Source organism: Anoplopoma fimbria, chromosome 17, assembly GCF_027596085.1.
Source record: "Anoplopoma fimbria isolate UVic2021 breed Golden Eagle Sablefish chromosome 17, Afim_UVic_2022, whole genome shotgun sequence".
Taxonomy (NCBI): Eukaryota; Metazoa; Chordata; class Actinopteri; order Perciformes; family Anoplopomatidae; genus Anoplopoma; species Anoplopoma fimbria.
In genome coordinates, this window is record NC_072465.1 from 11,688,292 (window position 1) to 11,706,356 (window position 18,065).

Below are 18,065 nucleotides of genomic sequence, written 5' to 3' on the forward strand. Positions count from 1 at the left end.
TTGTAATATTATCTACTGTAGATGTGTTTTATTATTTCTCTGCACATTTTAATAATTAAATATAGTTATATAATATAATATAGTAATAGTTAAATTTGCGAATAGAAACAAAAACTGTAAAGACTTTCTTTTACCTTCTTACACTTAATCAGGAGGTCAAACTGAACATGAAATGTCAAAGTTGATGTAGGTAGTGGGTCTGTAAACTGTGATGGACAGTGAACGGACGATTTAGGTAATAATTTAACCTTCCACATGAAGCAGGACTATATCATTGTCTGACTGCCTGTGTTTCTTTCCCTGTGAAAATAAAATCCAAGCTGTTATAAAACAGAACTGTCTTTTAAAGCATTTGAGGGAATACTAGTTTAAATGGCATGAGTTTAGAGTTAGGCTTTGGTTTTGGCAAATGTGTGAGGAGGACATTCAGCTTAGTGGGCCTAAAGGCTTGGGCTGACCTTGTACTACATCCGTTGTATGTACCATTGGCAATGATTGACTGGTAATTATTTGAAACTACACCACGGAATGAACCAATTCAAAAACTGCAGCTTTTAAAATCGTATTACACAGACTGATTTGTCTGACTCGTTAATCATTACTCAAGAGTTCTAGAGAGCACATTTCCATTGGGATCCAATCCCAACACAAATGCTGCCAACAGTGTGGACATAAACTCCAGCCAGCAGAGAGCTGCAGTTTGCTGAGAAGTGTGTGGGATTAAATTAGCATTAGCCTCTTTTGTGATGCAGATCTGTGTGGGATTAAAGCATCTGTTAGCGGTTAGCTTCTCCAGCGGCCGGCAAAGGAGGATCTGCTATTGTTAGTGACACTGGGAGAAAAAAAAGGACATACAGAAGACAGTTAGTGGTAACAAAAGTGATTATGTACACAATGGCTAGGTGAGAGCTACGGTAGTGCAGTGAACTACCTGGAGATGTGGCTAACATGGCTAACACCTTGCTTATGAGTCAGTCAGCGCTTCCCAGGATGCAGTGCAGCTTTAGACTCAATCCCACTCACCCCAAAAAATTGTTTTGCTTCTGTAGGAGATTAGTGATCAAAAAGCTACCATGTGTTCATGAGCGTGTGCGGTAGTGGTCTCGTGTGAACATTTCGACAGCTGTTACTGTCCCGTTACTCCCCCACACTCACACTGAAATGTGTCTGAGAGCAGACTTACTTCCATACATTTATGACTATTTATGACCACAGCGTGAATCCAGACTGAATATTCATCATGTGACCTAATCCCTCTCTGTGCTGGAGCCTCGTCGGAGTCTTGGGTCCCACTGGGGCCTTGGAGCCGCCGGCCTGATCTGTCACTGGGAGCATCTTCTCCCTTTGGGGACATATCCCCCCCCAGTTCAGCCACTGACACACATGCTGCCACTTTTCCTGATCTGTTCCCTCCAGCTATGGGCTCATTCAATAGGTGTATGGCATAATGAATATACTTGCAATAAACTTGAATTAAGGGTAATTTGTGTGTTAATTAACGTATGTTTATTCATCACGTGATCATTTAAAACTGGTTGGAAGGATGGAATAGATTGATTATGAACTAAATGACACAACAGCTGACTAACACTACACCAATTGAACAGGAGATATTTTATTCTGCTGCAACATATTAGATAATTTCCGTCATTTATATAAGGAGTTCAAAAGAGAACATGTTTTATTCTCATGGAATCGAGAATTCTAAAAAAACATGTTTGATCTAGGAGGACTTTTGGGGCAAAGACCATACTGCATGTAGACACAGATCGCAGAAGCTTCAATCTAAAACATATCTTAAAAACACAATGTTAACTATGTCTTGTGATGTCAGACGGTTTACTTTACTAGCTTTTGAGATTGAAATCTGAAGAACACCAACTGCTTTAAGGTTTAATCAAACTATGGGCAATGTTTAGATAATAAGATGACTCACACCTCTTTAAAGTACTGAAACTCACTTCTTGCAACACTGATTTTAGGACATGACAATGTTTTTAGAGCTACTACTATGTTTTCCTTGTTTGAAAATGGGATGGAAAATCCAATAAAGCTCAGTCGGGTGTCAGATTTTAGCCTTGTCTCCTAAAATGTACATTCCCATATAACAAAACTGCATTCTCAATTATATTTATAGGGAAACATGTCTTTTAACCTGGCGATAAAATACGTTTTTATGTTAACGTTTTATTTATAAGTATCACAAATATGTTTCTGTCCTGAATTAAATCAAAAGTCAACGTTGAATTATTTGATTTTCAGTCTATAATCTTAATAACGTAACTAACCTCCTTATTTTAAGCCAAAGCAAGATGTTTTTACAAAACCTAAACAAGTAGTTTGTTGAGTTTTTGTTTTGTTTCAATTTACAATATAAATCACCTGTAAAGAACTGCAACTATAATTTCGGTTTTCCCTCAAAACTGAAAATGCAGCTTACTTGTATGGGGACGTAATTTTTGAGACAGGGTTGCAGAGTTGATATGTTAGTGAATTACAGAACTCAGACTAATCTGTTATAGAACCTACTTATAATAACATTTCAGTGGTACCAAACCAATGCTTCATATCACAAAAAATAAACGTTCAGTTGTTAACTCACAATGGATAACAGGTGATGTGTCTTAAAAACTGATATTTGTAAATTGAGTCAGCCAAACTTTCCAGAACATATGGTGTGAATCCTATGGCTCCCAGAGTGACCTGAGAACATTTGACTTGTATGTAAGAAGCAACAATTCAAGAAAGTTCTAATATTGTTGCTCACAACAATTTCATATTCCAGTATCTCCTGTCCAGGTCATGTGATCTTTGTTAGATTCCTTAAAAAAATAAGGGAAAAAGTTGTTTTAATAATTTTTTTGAATGATCTAAATGTGGTGGAATACATTGCAGATGTTGTGATTTTTCACTTTTGATAAGGATCCAATTTAAAAATATATAATATCGATAGCATAAGAATCAGTTAAACCTTTAAGAAACACACCTACCCACAGTCACATGAAGCCACATGGTGAATTCTACATACGAAGAGAGCAGTTAGGAGGTTAAATGTGTGTCTGAGGTCAGGCTGAGGTCAGTAATGACTTTAGCTTCACTGAGCTAGCAGGTTAGTGTGCTAGCCTCTTTTCTGTGAGACTTGACTAAGGAGGTGGACAGGAAGTGACTCACCACCGTAGGGGTCAGTGGCATTGTAAGACGTGTCATTATACGGCTCCTCTGAAAACACACACACACACACACACACACACAGAGGCTCATCAGTCCACACACAGGACACGCTCACAGAACCTGACGTCACACGGTAACATCTGAAAAAGATTTCACATTATATCAAGATAACCCAACATTTTTTATTCTATTTTCTTTTCTGCAGCAACCTGAGAAAATCTTCTTTAAGGTTATGATTGAATGCTTCTCATGTCATGTCAGCTGATCACCTCTAGATGGGGACATGTCATACTCCATTGGTTGGATCGGTGTGTGATCAGAACACTCAAAGCAGACAGTGAGAGAGAACAGAGAGAATAAATTACTACATAAACTCAAAGTCAGTATGGGATCTGCAAGATGTGTGTGTGTGTGTGTGTGTGTGTGTGTGTGTGTGTGTGTGTGTGTGTGTGTGTGTGTGTGTGTGTGTGTGTGTGTGTGTGTGTGTGTGTGTGTTGTGTGTGTGTGTCTACTCACTCGTCAGGACTTTGAGTGTGAAGGGGTTCTTCTGCTGGATGGTTTGTGTGAAGAGGAAGCGAGCGTTGCAACTGTAGTCAGTGTGAGCGTCTTTGGTCAAGACATTGGAGAAGTACAGGTCTCCGTTCAGACCCATGGACACCCTCTTATCCTGCGGGATCGAAGTCATAGCTGGAACACAGAGGAGGTGATAGAGGGACGGACAGAGGGAAATGGAGAGAGAGAGAGAGGGAATGAAACCACATGAACAAGTTGATCGGATTTTGACTTCAGCTTTAGTAGCAGCTAGTAGTCGCATGTTAACATTAACACTGAGGTAAAGACATGAGGATCTGTAGTTTTAATGTTAAACTTAAATATAAACTTGAAGAATCGTCACCATGGATAAGTAATAAAACAAGACATCACAACACACATTAATGTTGGGAAAATCATAATTATGATTTTCTTAATATTCCCTAATTGTTTTCTGATGAGAACACATGTGATACATTGGCTATTTTTCTATCATTTGGAGTTTTATTCTGAATATTTTGGATTTAATAATTTTCCAGTTTGTAATCATAGTTGGAAATGTATATATTGCAATACACATACAGCGGGTAAAATAAGTATTGAACACGTCACAATTTTTCTCAGTAAATATATTTCTAAAGGTGCTATTGGCATGAACATTTCACCAGATGTCGGTAACAACCCGAGGAATCCATACATACAAAGAAAACAGAACAAATAAGTTCAGAAATTAAGTTATGTGTAATAAAATGGAATGACACAGGGAAAAAGTATTGAACACACTCAAATTTATTTAATACTTCGTACAAAAGCCTTTGTTTGTAATGACAGCTTCAAGACGCCTCCTGTATGGAGAAACTAGTCGCACGCATTGCTCAGGTGTGATTTTGGCCCATTCTTCCACACAAACAGTCTTCAAATCTTGAAGGTTCTGTGGGCCTCTTCTATGAACTCTGATCTTTAGTTCTTTCCATAGATTTTCTATTGGATTCAAGTCAGGTGATTGGCTGGGCCATTCTAGCAGCTTTATTTTCTTTCTCTGAAACCAATTGAGAGTTTCTTGGCTGTGTGTTTGGGATCATTGTCTTGCTGAAATGTCCACCCTCGTTTCATCTTCATCATCCTGGTAGATGGCAGCATATTTTTATCCTTCCTTCAATTATATGAAGTTTTGCCAGTGCCGTATGCAGAAAAACAGCCCCACACCTCCAAACTTCACTGTTGGTATGGTGTTTTTGGGGTGATGTCCATTTGACCTCCAAACATGGTGTGTATTATGGCATCCAAAGAGTTAAATTTTGGTCTCATCTGACCAGACTATATTCTCCCAGTATTTCACAGGCTTGTCTAAATGTTGTGCAGCAAACTTTAAACGAGCTACAACATGCTTTTTCTTCAGCAATGGAGTCTTGCGTGGTGAGCGTGCATACAGGCCACGGCGGTTGAGTGCATTACTTATTGTTTTATTTGGAACAATTGTACCTGCTAATTCCAGATCTTTCTGAAGCTCTCCACAAGTGGTCCTTGTGTCTTGGACAACTCTTCTGATAATTATTTTCACTCCTCTGTCAGAAATCTTGTGAGGAGCACCTGGTCGTGGCCGGTTTATGGTGAAATTGTGTTCTTTCCACTCCCGGATTATGGCCCCAACAGTGCTCACTGGAACATTCAGAAGTTTAGAAATCCTTCTGTAACCAATGTCATCAGTATTTTTTGCAACAATAAGGTTGCGAAGGTCTTGAGAGAGCTCTTTGCTTTTACCCATCATGAGATGTTTCTTGTGTGACACCTTGGTAATGAGACACCTTCTTATAGGCCATCAGTTGGGACTGAGCCAGCTGATATTAATTTGCACTGACAAGGGGCAGGATTGCTTTCTAATTACTGATAGATTTCAGCTGGTGTCTTGGCTTTCCATACCTTTTTGCACCTCCCTTTCTTCATGTGCTCAATACCTTTTCCCTGTGTCATTCCATTTTATTACACATAACTTAATTTCTGAACTTATTTGTTTGGTTTTCTTTGTATGTATGGATTACTTGGGTTGTTACCGACATCTGGTGAACATTTCATGTCAATAGCACCTTTAGAAATATATTTACTGAGAAAAATGGTGACGTGTCCAATACTTATTTTTCCCGCTGTATATATATATATATATATATATATATATATATATATATATATATATATTATATTTTACAAACAGTCCTGCACTTTTAAATTGCCATTTTTTTTTTACAGTTATGGTTAGTGTCATTCATTTGCCAAAAAAGAGACAAGAAGCACAATAAACAAAGTTAAAGATAAATTTGTCATTATTATTAAAAAAATTCAAAAACTTTCTGTAGCTAATGTGATAATATCGATATCGTGAATACATATAGTTACAGAATTTATTCATTATTTATTTATTTGGGTTCATGGAGTTTGAAAGCGAGGGCGTTCAACAGGCATGCAGGGTCTGATGAAAAAATAAATTGTATTATGGGAAATGCAGCATCCAACATTTCTGGAGTTTGATCCACACTATGGACTACAAGTCTGTTGTCTCTGCCACTACTGCTTTGATCCGTCTATTTCAAGTCCCACAACTTATACAAAACAAATGTCTTAATGCAGGCCTATATCAACTAAAGCTGTTTTGTCAAGAAATGAAACGCTACCATCACCATCTATCACTCACATCCTGTTTTAAAGAGTCCAACTAGCCTGTAGGTTGGTAAATGCGTATATATTGTCACACACAGTACAACTCAGTTCAGCGTCTGTTCGGGTTGGCTCTGGTAAACGGCTGATGTGTCATCCTACAGTTGCTACAGGCAAACGTTAGAGTGCGGCCCCACGAACACAGACATCCAGACGGACCGTCATCCACACTCTAACTGCTCCAGCTGACGTGAGCGGTATGGTCGTCAAGACAATGCCCCGGGACCAATCAGCAGCCGGGCCAGCAGTCCTCATCAAGCGTTTGGCTTGTTAGAGTGTCTGGGCTGCATGACATGCTGATGAACTGTGGTTGATCTGAGTGTACAGTTAGTCTGTTTGTGTCATATAGGCTTTTTACAATGTGGGTTAAGTTCACATAATGAAAAGACCTATAGTTGCACTATCTATGTTTTTACTGTGGAGGAAACCGTTACTGTATTAAAAGTAGTTACAATGTTCTTCTCATACAATTTCCAGGTATTAGTCTTTTCAAGTCACTCAGTCAATGTAATGGGTGTTTGACTACAGTGCTTTTTACAGTGTCTCTGTTTGGCTGTAATACGGCTTCTGGCTGGACATGAAGTCCGCACACACATTGACTCAGCAGTACTGTGGCGTAACCCACTTGGGAGAAGGACAATACAGTGCAAAGAAGAGAGGTGAGGAAAGGATGCCAGACTGGCTCCAGACTATAAAGTCTCCCTCCAACTGGTGAAAGAGAGAAAATGAGAGAGGGAGAGAAAAGCCCAAATTAAAGCATTACGCTCAGAGGTCACTGGAGACACACTGCTATGAAAGGAGGGACATCAAGCTGTCTCTAGATGACCTGATAGACCTCTAGCCTTTCACAATGTAAAGGGACTGAAATCAAAACCAAAATGCACTTCTCAGGACCTAGGTTGCTTTTCTTTGCGGATGATAATTGACATTACTTGAGTCATTAAACATGGGAATGATGCAGGCAGCCTTAAAGCTAATCAGGTGTTCAGTTTTAGAGGGACAATTCCTTTAAAATAAGTTTTATTTGAGGTATAAGTAAAATGGAAAGGTCATAAGTCACCTCCTATTCCCCTTCAGTGTTAGAGCCAAGTTACTGTTGTCACCTTCTGCTGCATCATTGTAAAAATATTGATCACATGTCAAAGTCTACCATTAAACTGGCATTTTGACTGGCTAATATAGTGGTGGCAGTGAAGGAAAACATTAGGAACGTAGAAATAGAAACTGACTTTCCCATTCTAATCAACATAGCAAGATGTCTCAGAGCGACAGCCATTTTTATGTGTACTACTGCCTTTGCAACCGCTCTAATGTGCTAATCTCTGTATAAACTAAACTGATTTACAGCAAGTCACGGACTCACAAAGGTGAGCTTTTGCAGTAAGAACTAAAAGGCAGTTGAGTAGAAAAGTTACAAAGAGTACATAGAGTCAGAGTAAATAAGTAAAAATATACCCTGCCTTCGCCCATTGACAGCTGGGATCGGCTCCAGCACCCCCGCGACCCTTAACTGGATAAGCGGTTACGGAAGATGGATGGATAACACAGCACAGGAAAGCACATTGCTATCCCCAGATGAGTGACAGTTTTGTCCGGCTTATTTTCTATAACCAGTGTAGCATTAAAGCATGGAAGTATTAGCAAGCTAGCTAGCAAACTAGCATACAGCTAGCTCATTAGTATTTCATGAGCCAAACAGCGTGCTAACGGTCCCTCCGCCTCACAACCGGCTTTTCTGGAGAAGGACAAGCTACCTAGCTAACTAGCCACCCATCCATCTCCAGAGCCTCGGCTGCTCTATCCTGTTGAACTTTGACAACACTGTACGGCTCCACTGATGTGTGTTGTCACCGTAACAAGTAACAATAATCAAAAAATGTTGTACTAGTGAAATGACCATGAAAAACAGTTCAATGTCTGTTTTACTCCTATTCTTTTTCCTTCATCATTTGCACACAGCTAAAACGCACTACATATAGAGAAAGAGAAATACTCTCAGTGTACTTGTGTGTATATTTGTGTGTGATTGTTGCTCACCGCTGTTCATCCAGAAGGTGAACGGAGGAGGCAGGCCCGGTGGGGGGTTGCAGACTAGAATCAGCTGGGAGCCTTCAGTCACCACTACTGGCTCCAGCACCTCTTTAGGCCACAGAGGAGCCTCTGGAGGACGGGGACGTGGGGGATGGGAGTAGTAGAGGGAGGGAAGGGGGTGGAAGAAAGAAAGAAAGAAAGAAAGAAAGAAAGAAAGAAAGAAAGAAAGAAAGAAAGAAAGAAAGAAAGAGAGAAAGGGATGTGAGAAATTATATATGACAAGAATTTCAGTCAATCGAGGGTGAGGGAGGAATAATAGGAATAAGTCCATCAGTCTGCAAAGTCTCCTACCAACTGTTACTGTTCTTCACAAATGGCTGATTGTATTGTAGGGCATATGTATATGCTGGTTGGAATTGTGGTCAACAGTTTATTTAAAGAAAGCACAACTCTGCTGTTGCATTTCATCCATTTTTCTAATGTAAGATACCATAATGCTTTCTTTCTAGCCTATGATATGTTAATGTATGCATTTTGTCCAAATATTGTTTATTAACGTGTGTGTTCTTTGTATTCTTACTGGAGACCTGGAGCAGGATTTTGTTGGACAGAGCCACTCCGAAGTCATTGGTGGCAAAACACTGGTACTCCCCCTCATAGTCCTCTGGTCGTCCTCCGCTACGGAAACCGATCTCCAGAGTTCCAGAGCGTTTTCGCATTGTCACTCTGGGATCTTTCCCAATGTTGAAAAACTTCCCGTTCCTCCGCCATGAGAACCTGAGCCAGAAGACAACGGATCAGAGAGTCAGCGTTATCACATTGTTGATTCCTGGAACTGAAGTTCATTTTACTGATGTCCTCTTTATGTGACGCTCATTTTGACTTTGATACAGTCTTTCTTGTGACAACCAACTTTTATTACCTTTCTATCAGTCTTCTTACCCTAAAACCGACTGTAGTCAGAGGACATTTATATGAGTCAGCAAACAATCCTGAAAGCTGACCCAAAGGAAACTATCAATACCTTCTATTGCATTACAACCAACTGTCCAACTCTACACATATAAATATCAAAAAAAGGGTTAAATAAACTGGAGAGATTTGTATTGGTGGAGTGACTTAAGTGTACTCAAGCGGGGAAAGATTATAAAAACATTTCATTCTTGCAACTATACTCTAAAACAAAAACAGAATTTTGACAATATACCCGTTCTTACCCCCAACTCATCAAACACCAATGCCTGGTTAGTGCCCTTAGGCATGGGATACCGACGCACAGAGGCGCCCTTAAGCATCTGTATGATAACCACCAAGCTTTCAACTGACTAAACCCATCTATTGTTAGACGGTCTGAGCAACTGACCTAGTTTGAAGAGGGAGAAACTCATTTTGGGCCAGATGGGACAAACAAACAGGACTTTCACCCAGGTGGTTGCTGTTCATGTCCTGTGTTTAAAAAAGTCACAATTGACTTATTTTACTGTTCTTTATTACACAACTTACACACAAAACCAACAACGCCAGTAACCTAACCAAGTAGTTTTGTTGGGTAAGTAAACTTAAAAATGAAAGAGGGGCACCTAGTGCTTCTTAGTTTGAAGAGTAGTCCCACAGTGTCGATATTTGGCAAGTTGGGAGGGATAATATGTTGATTATACAGGTATTTCACATTCAAACCCTTCCAGCAGCTGAATAGTTCCTGGCAGGATTTTAATTTGAAACATCTGCAGCAAAAGTTTTAACGCAGCAGAGTAGAAGAATGAAAAACCTTTTTTGTTGAAAAGAGAATCAGGGTAGTGGTGCATATGATATGACTTTGATGTAATGATGACTGATTGAATAAATCAATAATAAGGTGTGTTAAGTTTTATGTTATTGGTTTTTAATGAGGAGACTATTAAAGCAGGGCTACCACCAGCTTAACATGGACTCCTAATCGTTTCAACAACCGGAAAAAGTGAAAGTCCTTTGCTTGTCGTGTGGTTGCCATCTTACGTTACTCAGCTGCCACATGACAGCGGGACACAAAAATCCCCCACACCAAACACTCTCCATGTACTTGTAATGTAGCTTAATCCTGCTCCATGTGGTGTTTCCAGAGGGCTCCATGATTAGTGAGGAACACTGATATATGCTTACATAACCCGTCGCTATTTTTGGTAATGAGAGAGGATTTACAGAAGATGCTTCCTGTCACTTTTAGGCCACTTCCAGGCGAGCTGGGCCTGTTTGAGGTGCAGCACAGCACTGAGCCCGAACAATGGGCCACTATTGAAGCTCTGGAGACCAGAGCTGTGTGTGTGTTTGTGTGTGTGTGTGTGTGTGTGTGTGTGTGTGTGTGTGTGTGTGTGTGTGTGTGTGTGTGTGTGTGTGTGTGTGTGTGTGTGTGTGTGTGTGTGTGTGTGTGTGCCTGCGTGTGATGGCATGCGTTGTGTAGTGAGAGACTGACTGTGAGTGAATAAGTGAACGATCCCTTACGCTGAATGTTTCATGAGAGCATGAATAGTCAACTGAGTGCATTATTGGAGCACAAAGCTTGTCCTGGGAAGGGGAGAGCCAGTGTGTGTGCATGTGAGAGAGAGAGCCTTATTGTGAGGTTGTGTAAGTGTGTGTGGGTGCGTATGCGCAAGAATCTGCATGAGTGTGCGTGTGTATGCGTGTGTGTCTTACGTAAATCCAATCTCTCTCCAAATAGACAATGTACCACTGTCCTGAGCTGGTCATACCCCCACTGATGTAACCACTGGAGACCCAGTGTGTGTGTGTGTGTTTGTGTGTGTGTGTGTGTGTGTGTGTGTGTGTGTGTGTGTGTGTGTGTGTGTGTGTGTGTGTGTGTGTGTGTGTGTTTGTTTGTTTGTTTGTTTGTTTGTGTGTGTGTGTGTGTGTGCGTGAACATGATTTGAGTGTTCATCGCAGCAGGTTTTTAACAGTGCGTTTGTGTGTTTGTGTGTGTGCTTTCTGCATGTGTGGAAAACAGAGGCAGAAAAGAGGTAGAGGAGAGAGGGAAAAAAAACTGCCTTGGCGCTGCACGAGTGGCAGCCTGTTACAGCAGCTCCTGCTCACCACTGAGCTTTTTCTTTTATTGCAAATTTCCCTGCTGTGGGACTAATAAAGGATTATCTTATCTTATCTTATAAAAAACCAAAACACATTGTTAGAGAGCAGAGGGAGCAGATGGCCTGACAGAGGGATGGAGGTAATGGAAGGAAAATTGAGAGGGAATGGGATGGTCAGAGCAGTGGCCATTTTTATGTGTATTGTTGCAATTGCAACTGTGAGTGAACTTCTGTATAAATGTCCATTTAAACCATAGACTGCATATAAGAAGTGGATTTAGTCACCATGATGTCACCCATTGGTCAGTGGAGTACGGTTTTGAAGCTGTATTCTAAATTTTAGAATTGACTTTGATGAACTTAAAACACACTGTGAGAGAGTTAAAGTTGAAAGACCAAAACAGTGACAACTCCCAGACCGGGCAACGCTGTGGTACCGACCTGTTAATCACAGTGGCCCCACCCTAAAGCATACCCTGCTTTATGATCTATTTGACTCTAAATGGACCATCATTGACTATTTGAACGTCATGCTGTATTGAAGAAGACTTGAAAACTCTGTGATTACCTCCGCTGCCGGCTCCTATTCTATTTCTATGGTAAGGACAATGTGGGGGGTAGCAGAGAGAGACAGAGCAGCAAAAAGCACAACAGCCTAGTTGTCAGGTTGAGGCTGTGGAGCGCAGGCAGACAGGTGTCACACTGAGTTTATAGGGTTGTTAGAGGGCAGGAAAAGAGCTTTGGGGTAAGACATCATTCAACTGAAGGGGAAAAAGAGAGGGTGGCTGTAATGACTTACATGAAAGTGTGTGTGTGAGAGACAGACAGACAGGGAGTTGGGATGGGGGGAGTAGAGTGGCACATGTGAATGGCACTTTGCATAACTCTCAATGGCAGAGAGACACAGGGATGGATGGAGAGGGCAAGGAGACAGCAAGGACAGATCAGACCGGAGTGACAGAAAAAAAAGCAGCAGAGAGAGAATAAAAAAGAGAGAACAGAGAAAGACACCGAGCCTGAGAGAAAGGAATGACTGGATAGACAGTGGGAAGGAGAGGAAGAGGAGGGAAGAAAAATGTTCCATGTTTGAGGCATCACGTGAATCCTCCCTGGACCGCTCTGTCCCCAGCTGTGCTGCATTTTCCCTGATTCCTCTCCAGCTACGTCTGATTGGTGCACACGGTCTGCAGCCTGTCCCTTTGGCAAGTTGACGTGTCAATATCACTGTTTTCTGAGTTACCTGCAAGCGTTTCCCAACTTTCTAACTAGCTATTCCATGCCTGTTAACTTCTATCCTGATTTCATTTCCACTAAATGGTGCCCCATGGATTATACACATAGGATTTGTCCTGGGGAATTATGGGTAAAAATTTGAAATATGTTTTGAAAACCCGTTACCTCCTTCGACTTATCATCTGCTTGTGTCTCTACAATAAGCAGAGGACACATGTGTGTGAGCGTGTTGTGAGGGCAGTGTGTGTGTGTGTGTGTGTGTGTGTGTGTGTGTGTGTGTGTGTGTGTGTGTGTCTGCTGCTTACATTGGCACTGGGTTGCCCTTGGCCTCACACTCGATGATGATGTTATCTCTGGGGTCCACTATGTAGTCCTTCACTGACTGTTTGACTATGGTGGGGGGCTGCTTCACTGTGGGGGGAGGGGACAGTTGGAGAGAAGGTTACAGCGATAATACAGCTGCGCACAGATAATGCAAACACACACACACACACACACACACACATACACATACACACACAGCGCTGTGTGCACTTTAGACAACATGGGTTTTCAATAGGTGGATTTAACGATTTACAGGAAGCTTTCCTCAAGATCAATATACCGATTTCATGTGTAACTCAAGTGGTAGGGACATGTAATTTGTAATCATAAGGAACCTCTTAAAAACCCAGCCCATTTTGAGATGCCAAAGCCATAAGAAAATAGATTTTCTAGTTTCCAATATGTCCAGTAACAGCAATGAAAAACATTATATCTGGGGTTTGAATATTTCATTAATTGTGTAAATCATTAAACACTGTAGCTTCAAAGAAGAGTTGAAACATATATTTGTCTGTAAATTTGTGTAACTGTGCAGAAACAATGTTTTACTAATGTTTTTAAAGTGACATAAGGGAAAATGTAAATGGCACTCACAAGGCACATTTACCTCAACATTAACCCAGATGGACCTCATCATAAACCCATCTCATTACATACTGATGTTAAAGGAACATTTCACCAACCCTAGTGAAAGGTTAATAGGGAATATTATGTGTGTTTATAGACACAAACAGAATCTGATACACCCGTAATTTGGCAAAAAATAAAGCAATTTCCTCTACTTACAGTGGAGTTTTAGTAAATTAATTAATTTATATTATTCTCTGATTACGCCAAACACTGCAATCAATGATCCTTGAGTCTACTCAAGGATGCTGCTTGGCTCAGTACTCATAGGTAGGCAAAAATTACAAGAAAAAGTTTATCAAATGTTAGATTTCTATTTGAAGCTCTGGCAATTGGCGCAGTCAGTTGTGATAACCTTGTGCTCAGCAAAATAACTGCTGAGATCTGAGAAAATGCTGACATCGCTAAAATATGTCAGATGGGAAAAGAAACACAAGCAGTCAGATGATCGGACAGATTGCACACAGACTTATTTGGAAGTGGAAACAAAGGCAAACAGTAAGACTGTCCCCGAGCATCCGTCAGAGTTTAACTGACATCCTGGATCAACCAGTGCAGGTGAGTATTACAGATATTTCAGGTGAGTAAACCAGTTTGACTTCCAGATAAAGCTGTTCAGATATATGGATCAAATGTTGGTTTCATGACCCATTTTTAAGAAACGTTGATGTGTTTCATATTCTTAGCATTTACCATGGTGAGTAAACAACCACCTCCTCATCCACCTCATAACAAATAAAATAAAAGGTAAAAACAACCCAAGTTCTAATAAATTGCTGCTTTCCTTTATCCCACTATGATAAGGCTCTGAAGCTCTAAAGGATAAAAGTTGCTGTCATTAAAAACATTTTTTACTTTCAAAACAATGGATCACTATGAAATATTTAAACACATAATCTTAAAAAGGGGCTCGGCGAGTCTCTGTTGTTACTGAAAAAGGGGCAATAATACATTAGTTGGGGACTATTTTCAGCAGCGGATTAATAAACATTTGGTGCTATTGTGAATATCTGTGTATTTGAGGATGGTGCATGTTGGATTGATACACACAATACTTCATATTTTCATGGGATTTGTTGACATTAGCAAAGTTATAGAATACTGCCTTACCTTTAAACCTTCTCCAAAAACGTATGTTTTTTTAAAATTAATTTATTTTTCATAAATCAATCTGAACCTGCTTTCCGCTCTATTAAAATAAATAAACAGATGATTGTTTCGGCCTCCCCAGCTGTGTTCAGTCTACTATACATATTTAATGGCTCATCAAACCACGCAGCCAACATTTCTCTGCCCTTTTTGCATTTCCAGCTCACTGAGCCCTGCAAGGCTGTGGCTCTAACACTGTACACAAGTAAACCACACACACACACACACACACACACACACACACACACACACACACACACACACACACACACACACACACACACACACACAAAGTGTACACACAATACAAAATAACAAGCTCTTCAAAGGGCCAGCCGCCTGCTGGATTAAAGGAGGGGCTCGATGCTCTGAAAGAAATCTCTGTGGCTGATACACCAATGAATTCCTGTCTGACAGAGAGGACAGAGATCTGTAATTGAAGCTATTCCAACTAATCTCATCCACAACTGAAAAATGACTATATCCCTCATGTTGCTATGGCAACCATAAGAGTATTTTCATAATGCTTGGTAATGATAAAAGCCGGGGTGTGAAAGATAATTGGTATGGAAATTACTTCTCAGCATATCAGCTTATACGGCATCCTCCAAGACTCACATTATTTAAACTGCCTCTGAGTTGTGAATGCTGTACTGCTATATATAATACTGGTATTCCTCACTGTATTTCACATGCACATTTATATTTATTGTCTGTTACAACCAATTATCCGTTTGATTATTCCAATCTATCCCCCCAAAAGTTATTAGGAGTAGAAAGGGCTTTCCCTTTCAAATCAATATAGCAGGATGGTCGGAGCCGCATCCACTTTAATATGTTGTAGCTTGCTAGCTTTTGTATAAACTAAACCAAGTTTTTTGGACTCATTAAGGTGACGCTTTGCAGTAATGACTAAAATGAGCAGTTGATACAGTAAATGAGAAAATAACATAACCTAATGCGTCATTTACATCGCCACAGCGCAGGAAAGCACATTGCGGTCTCCAGAAAAGTTACAACTTTGTTTGGGTCTTTTTCTGTAACCAACAAGCCAAAGCCAAACTAGCTGGCTAGTTAGCTAGCTTGCTAGCTCCACCATGCTTTAGTGCTACACTTGTTACAGAAAATGAGCCGAACAGCTGGCTGGTGGCAAGTGTCGCTGTTCCAGAGAAGGACATGCTAGCTAACTAGCCGGCTAGCTGTCACCAGAGCTGCGGCCTCTCTCTTCCCGGATAGCTGCACCAACACCTTACGGCTCTTTGGTAGCATTGCAAGCTATAAGCTACACGCTATGAGCTGGTGGGATACAAACATTAGCAATGTTAAAAAGAAACACTTACGTTCCTGCAGTATCTTTGCTGTTAGTCCAATGTAAAGCCAAAGAGAGACAGAAGCATGGACAAATAGAATTGTGATTGTTAATCATATTAGAGACATATACACATTTATGTTATAACATATTCATCATGTTATGTTCAGCTTAGTGGTTCCCAGCTGGTGAGGTGCATTCTGAGTGAGCAGGTGGTTTAACTTTGTCAAACAAAACTTTACATTGAAATGTAGTGACTTTTACAGAAGCGACTTTATTTCAAATTATGTTTTTTGTCCTCTTGGACTGCTAACCAACTTTACAGCAGAAGTGAACAGCAGTATAACACAGAATATACTCAATTTAGTATAACTTACACTGAACTGAAGAAGAAAAAGAGTGTCATGAAGTAAAGTACTGGCCTGAGCTGAAACCCTGCCTAAAAAACACTTTCTTCTTGATAATTTTCAGCTGTATTGCTCTGTTTCCTTTATTAAAATGTTTCCTTTTATATTGTAAAAAATAAGAAGTAAACAAGTTGTTTTTTTGTGAAATCGTACACATTGGTTAGTATTGGATGTATGGAAATAAACAGAGCAGGTATTACGTTGGCCTACTGTGTTTGTGGACTGTGACCTGGTGGTTGAACCCTGAGGCTGGACCAGTTGGGAACCACTGTTACAGCTTACACTTATGTTGTGTAGAGTTAATGCTATAAAATCATTAGAGAGAACATTGATCTGTAGAATGAAGGAACGACGACTCACCTGTAAGGAGTTCCCGTATCAGCAAAGGGTGAGCAGTAAGGAGGTAAGGAGGAGAGAGACAACACACAAGTTATAATTCTAATAACTTTGACAGATGATTGAATTATGAAAAAAGCATGCTTTTTTTCTCGGAAATGTGGGGGGGGGGGGGGGTTCACCAATAAAGCTTAAGAACTATTGCTTTTACTTATAATAATAGGCATATATTTTTTTTATACCCCTTTTTTTTTTTTACTTCCTGATAAAGCAAAGTAAGCATCACTTTGTGTTGAGAATGGTTCACAATAATGTAATATGGAATAAGATTATCGCTAAAAGCGTTACAATATAAGTCAGGACATTCTATTCATGTTTGGTTGACTTGTTACATTACTGTTTTTTCTTTACATTTTTGTACCATATAACAATTTCAGGAAAGTGATACATTACTGGGTGCCATGAGGTCACTGTGGTAAATTTGATTCAATGTGTCAGAAAAGACTTTGAGTGATGTGGTATCATTTCGTCCCATTTGCTATTTACATAAGTACATACTGTATATAAACTATTAATCTAGTTCAACCAGTGATTTTGTAATGCACGCTGGACATTATTACACTGGCTTTTTGAAATAAACTGTTGTGCCGAAGGACAACAACGGCCTGATAAAAAGACATGGATCTTACAATGTGTAATGGGACTTTTTGTAATAAGTAATGTAATGCAACACAAATTATTCAGCTGGAGCGTAAGGTCATAAGAATTTAAAATAGCAGTTGGCCAATGCTGTAACTGTACTAAATACCTGTTTGTGTAGATATGTATTTATTATGATATAAATTGCTTGACTGGTCTGCTTTTGATTTCTCCAGTGACACACAGGAACACACACACACACACAGCGATGGAGCGCCCCTTTGTCTGGAGCCTGACCTTGTGTTTGTGTGACAGATGAGCCCTGATAGATGGTGTGTGCTGTCTGTGCACTAAATGCATGCTCTCATCCATGTTGCTATTCACTGCTATGTCTTTGTCTTGTGTATTTGATCCAGTTAATAATGATGACTCTGTTCTGTCCACTACAGTGGAACTCCGCACAGCTTTTTACTGAACTTAAATAGCACTCATCATTAGCCCTTTAGATATTATCATGTGTAAATGGAGTGTGTGTGTGAGTGT

At 40.1% G+C, this 18,065-nt stretch overlaps 1 protein-coding gene across 1 annotated transcript in view; it reads right to left on the bottom strand.

The window, feature by feature from the left end:
• Positions 1 to 18,065, bottom strand: part of nfasca (neurofascin homolog (chicken) a) — a 60,854-nt gene that overhangs the window by 39,596 nt on the left and 3,193 nt on the right. The window contains exons 2-6 of the mRNA XM_054616061.1: positions 16,172 to 16,189; positions 13,037 to 13,142; positions 9,023 to 9,219; positions 8,449 to 8,571; positions 3,688 to 3,858 (exon numbers count right to left, since the gene is read on the bottom strand). Coding sequence (XP_054472036.1) covers positions 3,688 to 3,858; positions 8,449 to 8,571; positions 9,023 to 9,219; positions 13,037 to 13,142; positions 16,172 to 16,189 — 615 coding nt within the window. The remainder of the gene's footprint in view (positions 1 to 3,687; positions 3,859 to 8,448; positions 8,572 to 9,022; positions 9,220 to 13,036; positions 13,143 to 16,171; positions 16,190 to 18,065) is intronic.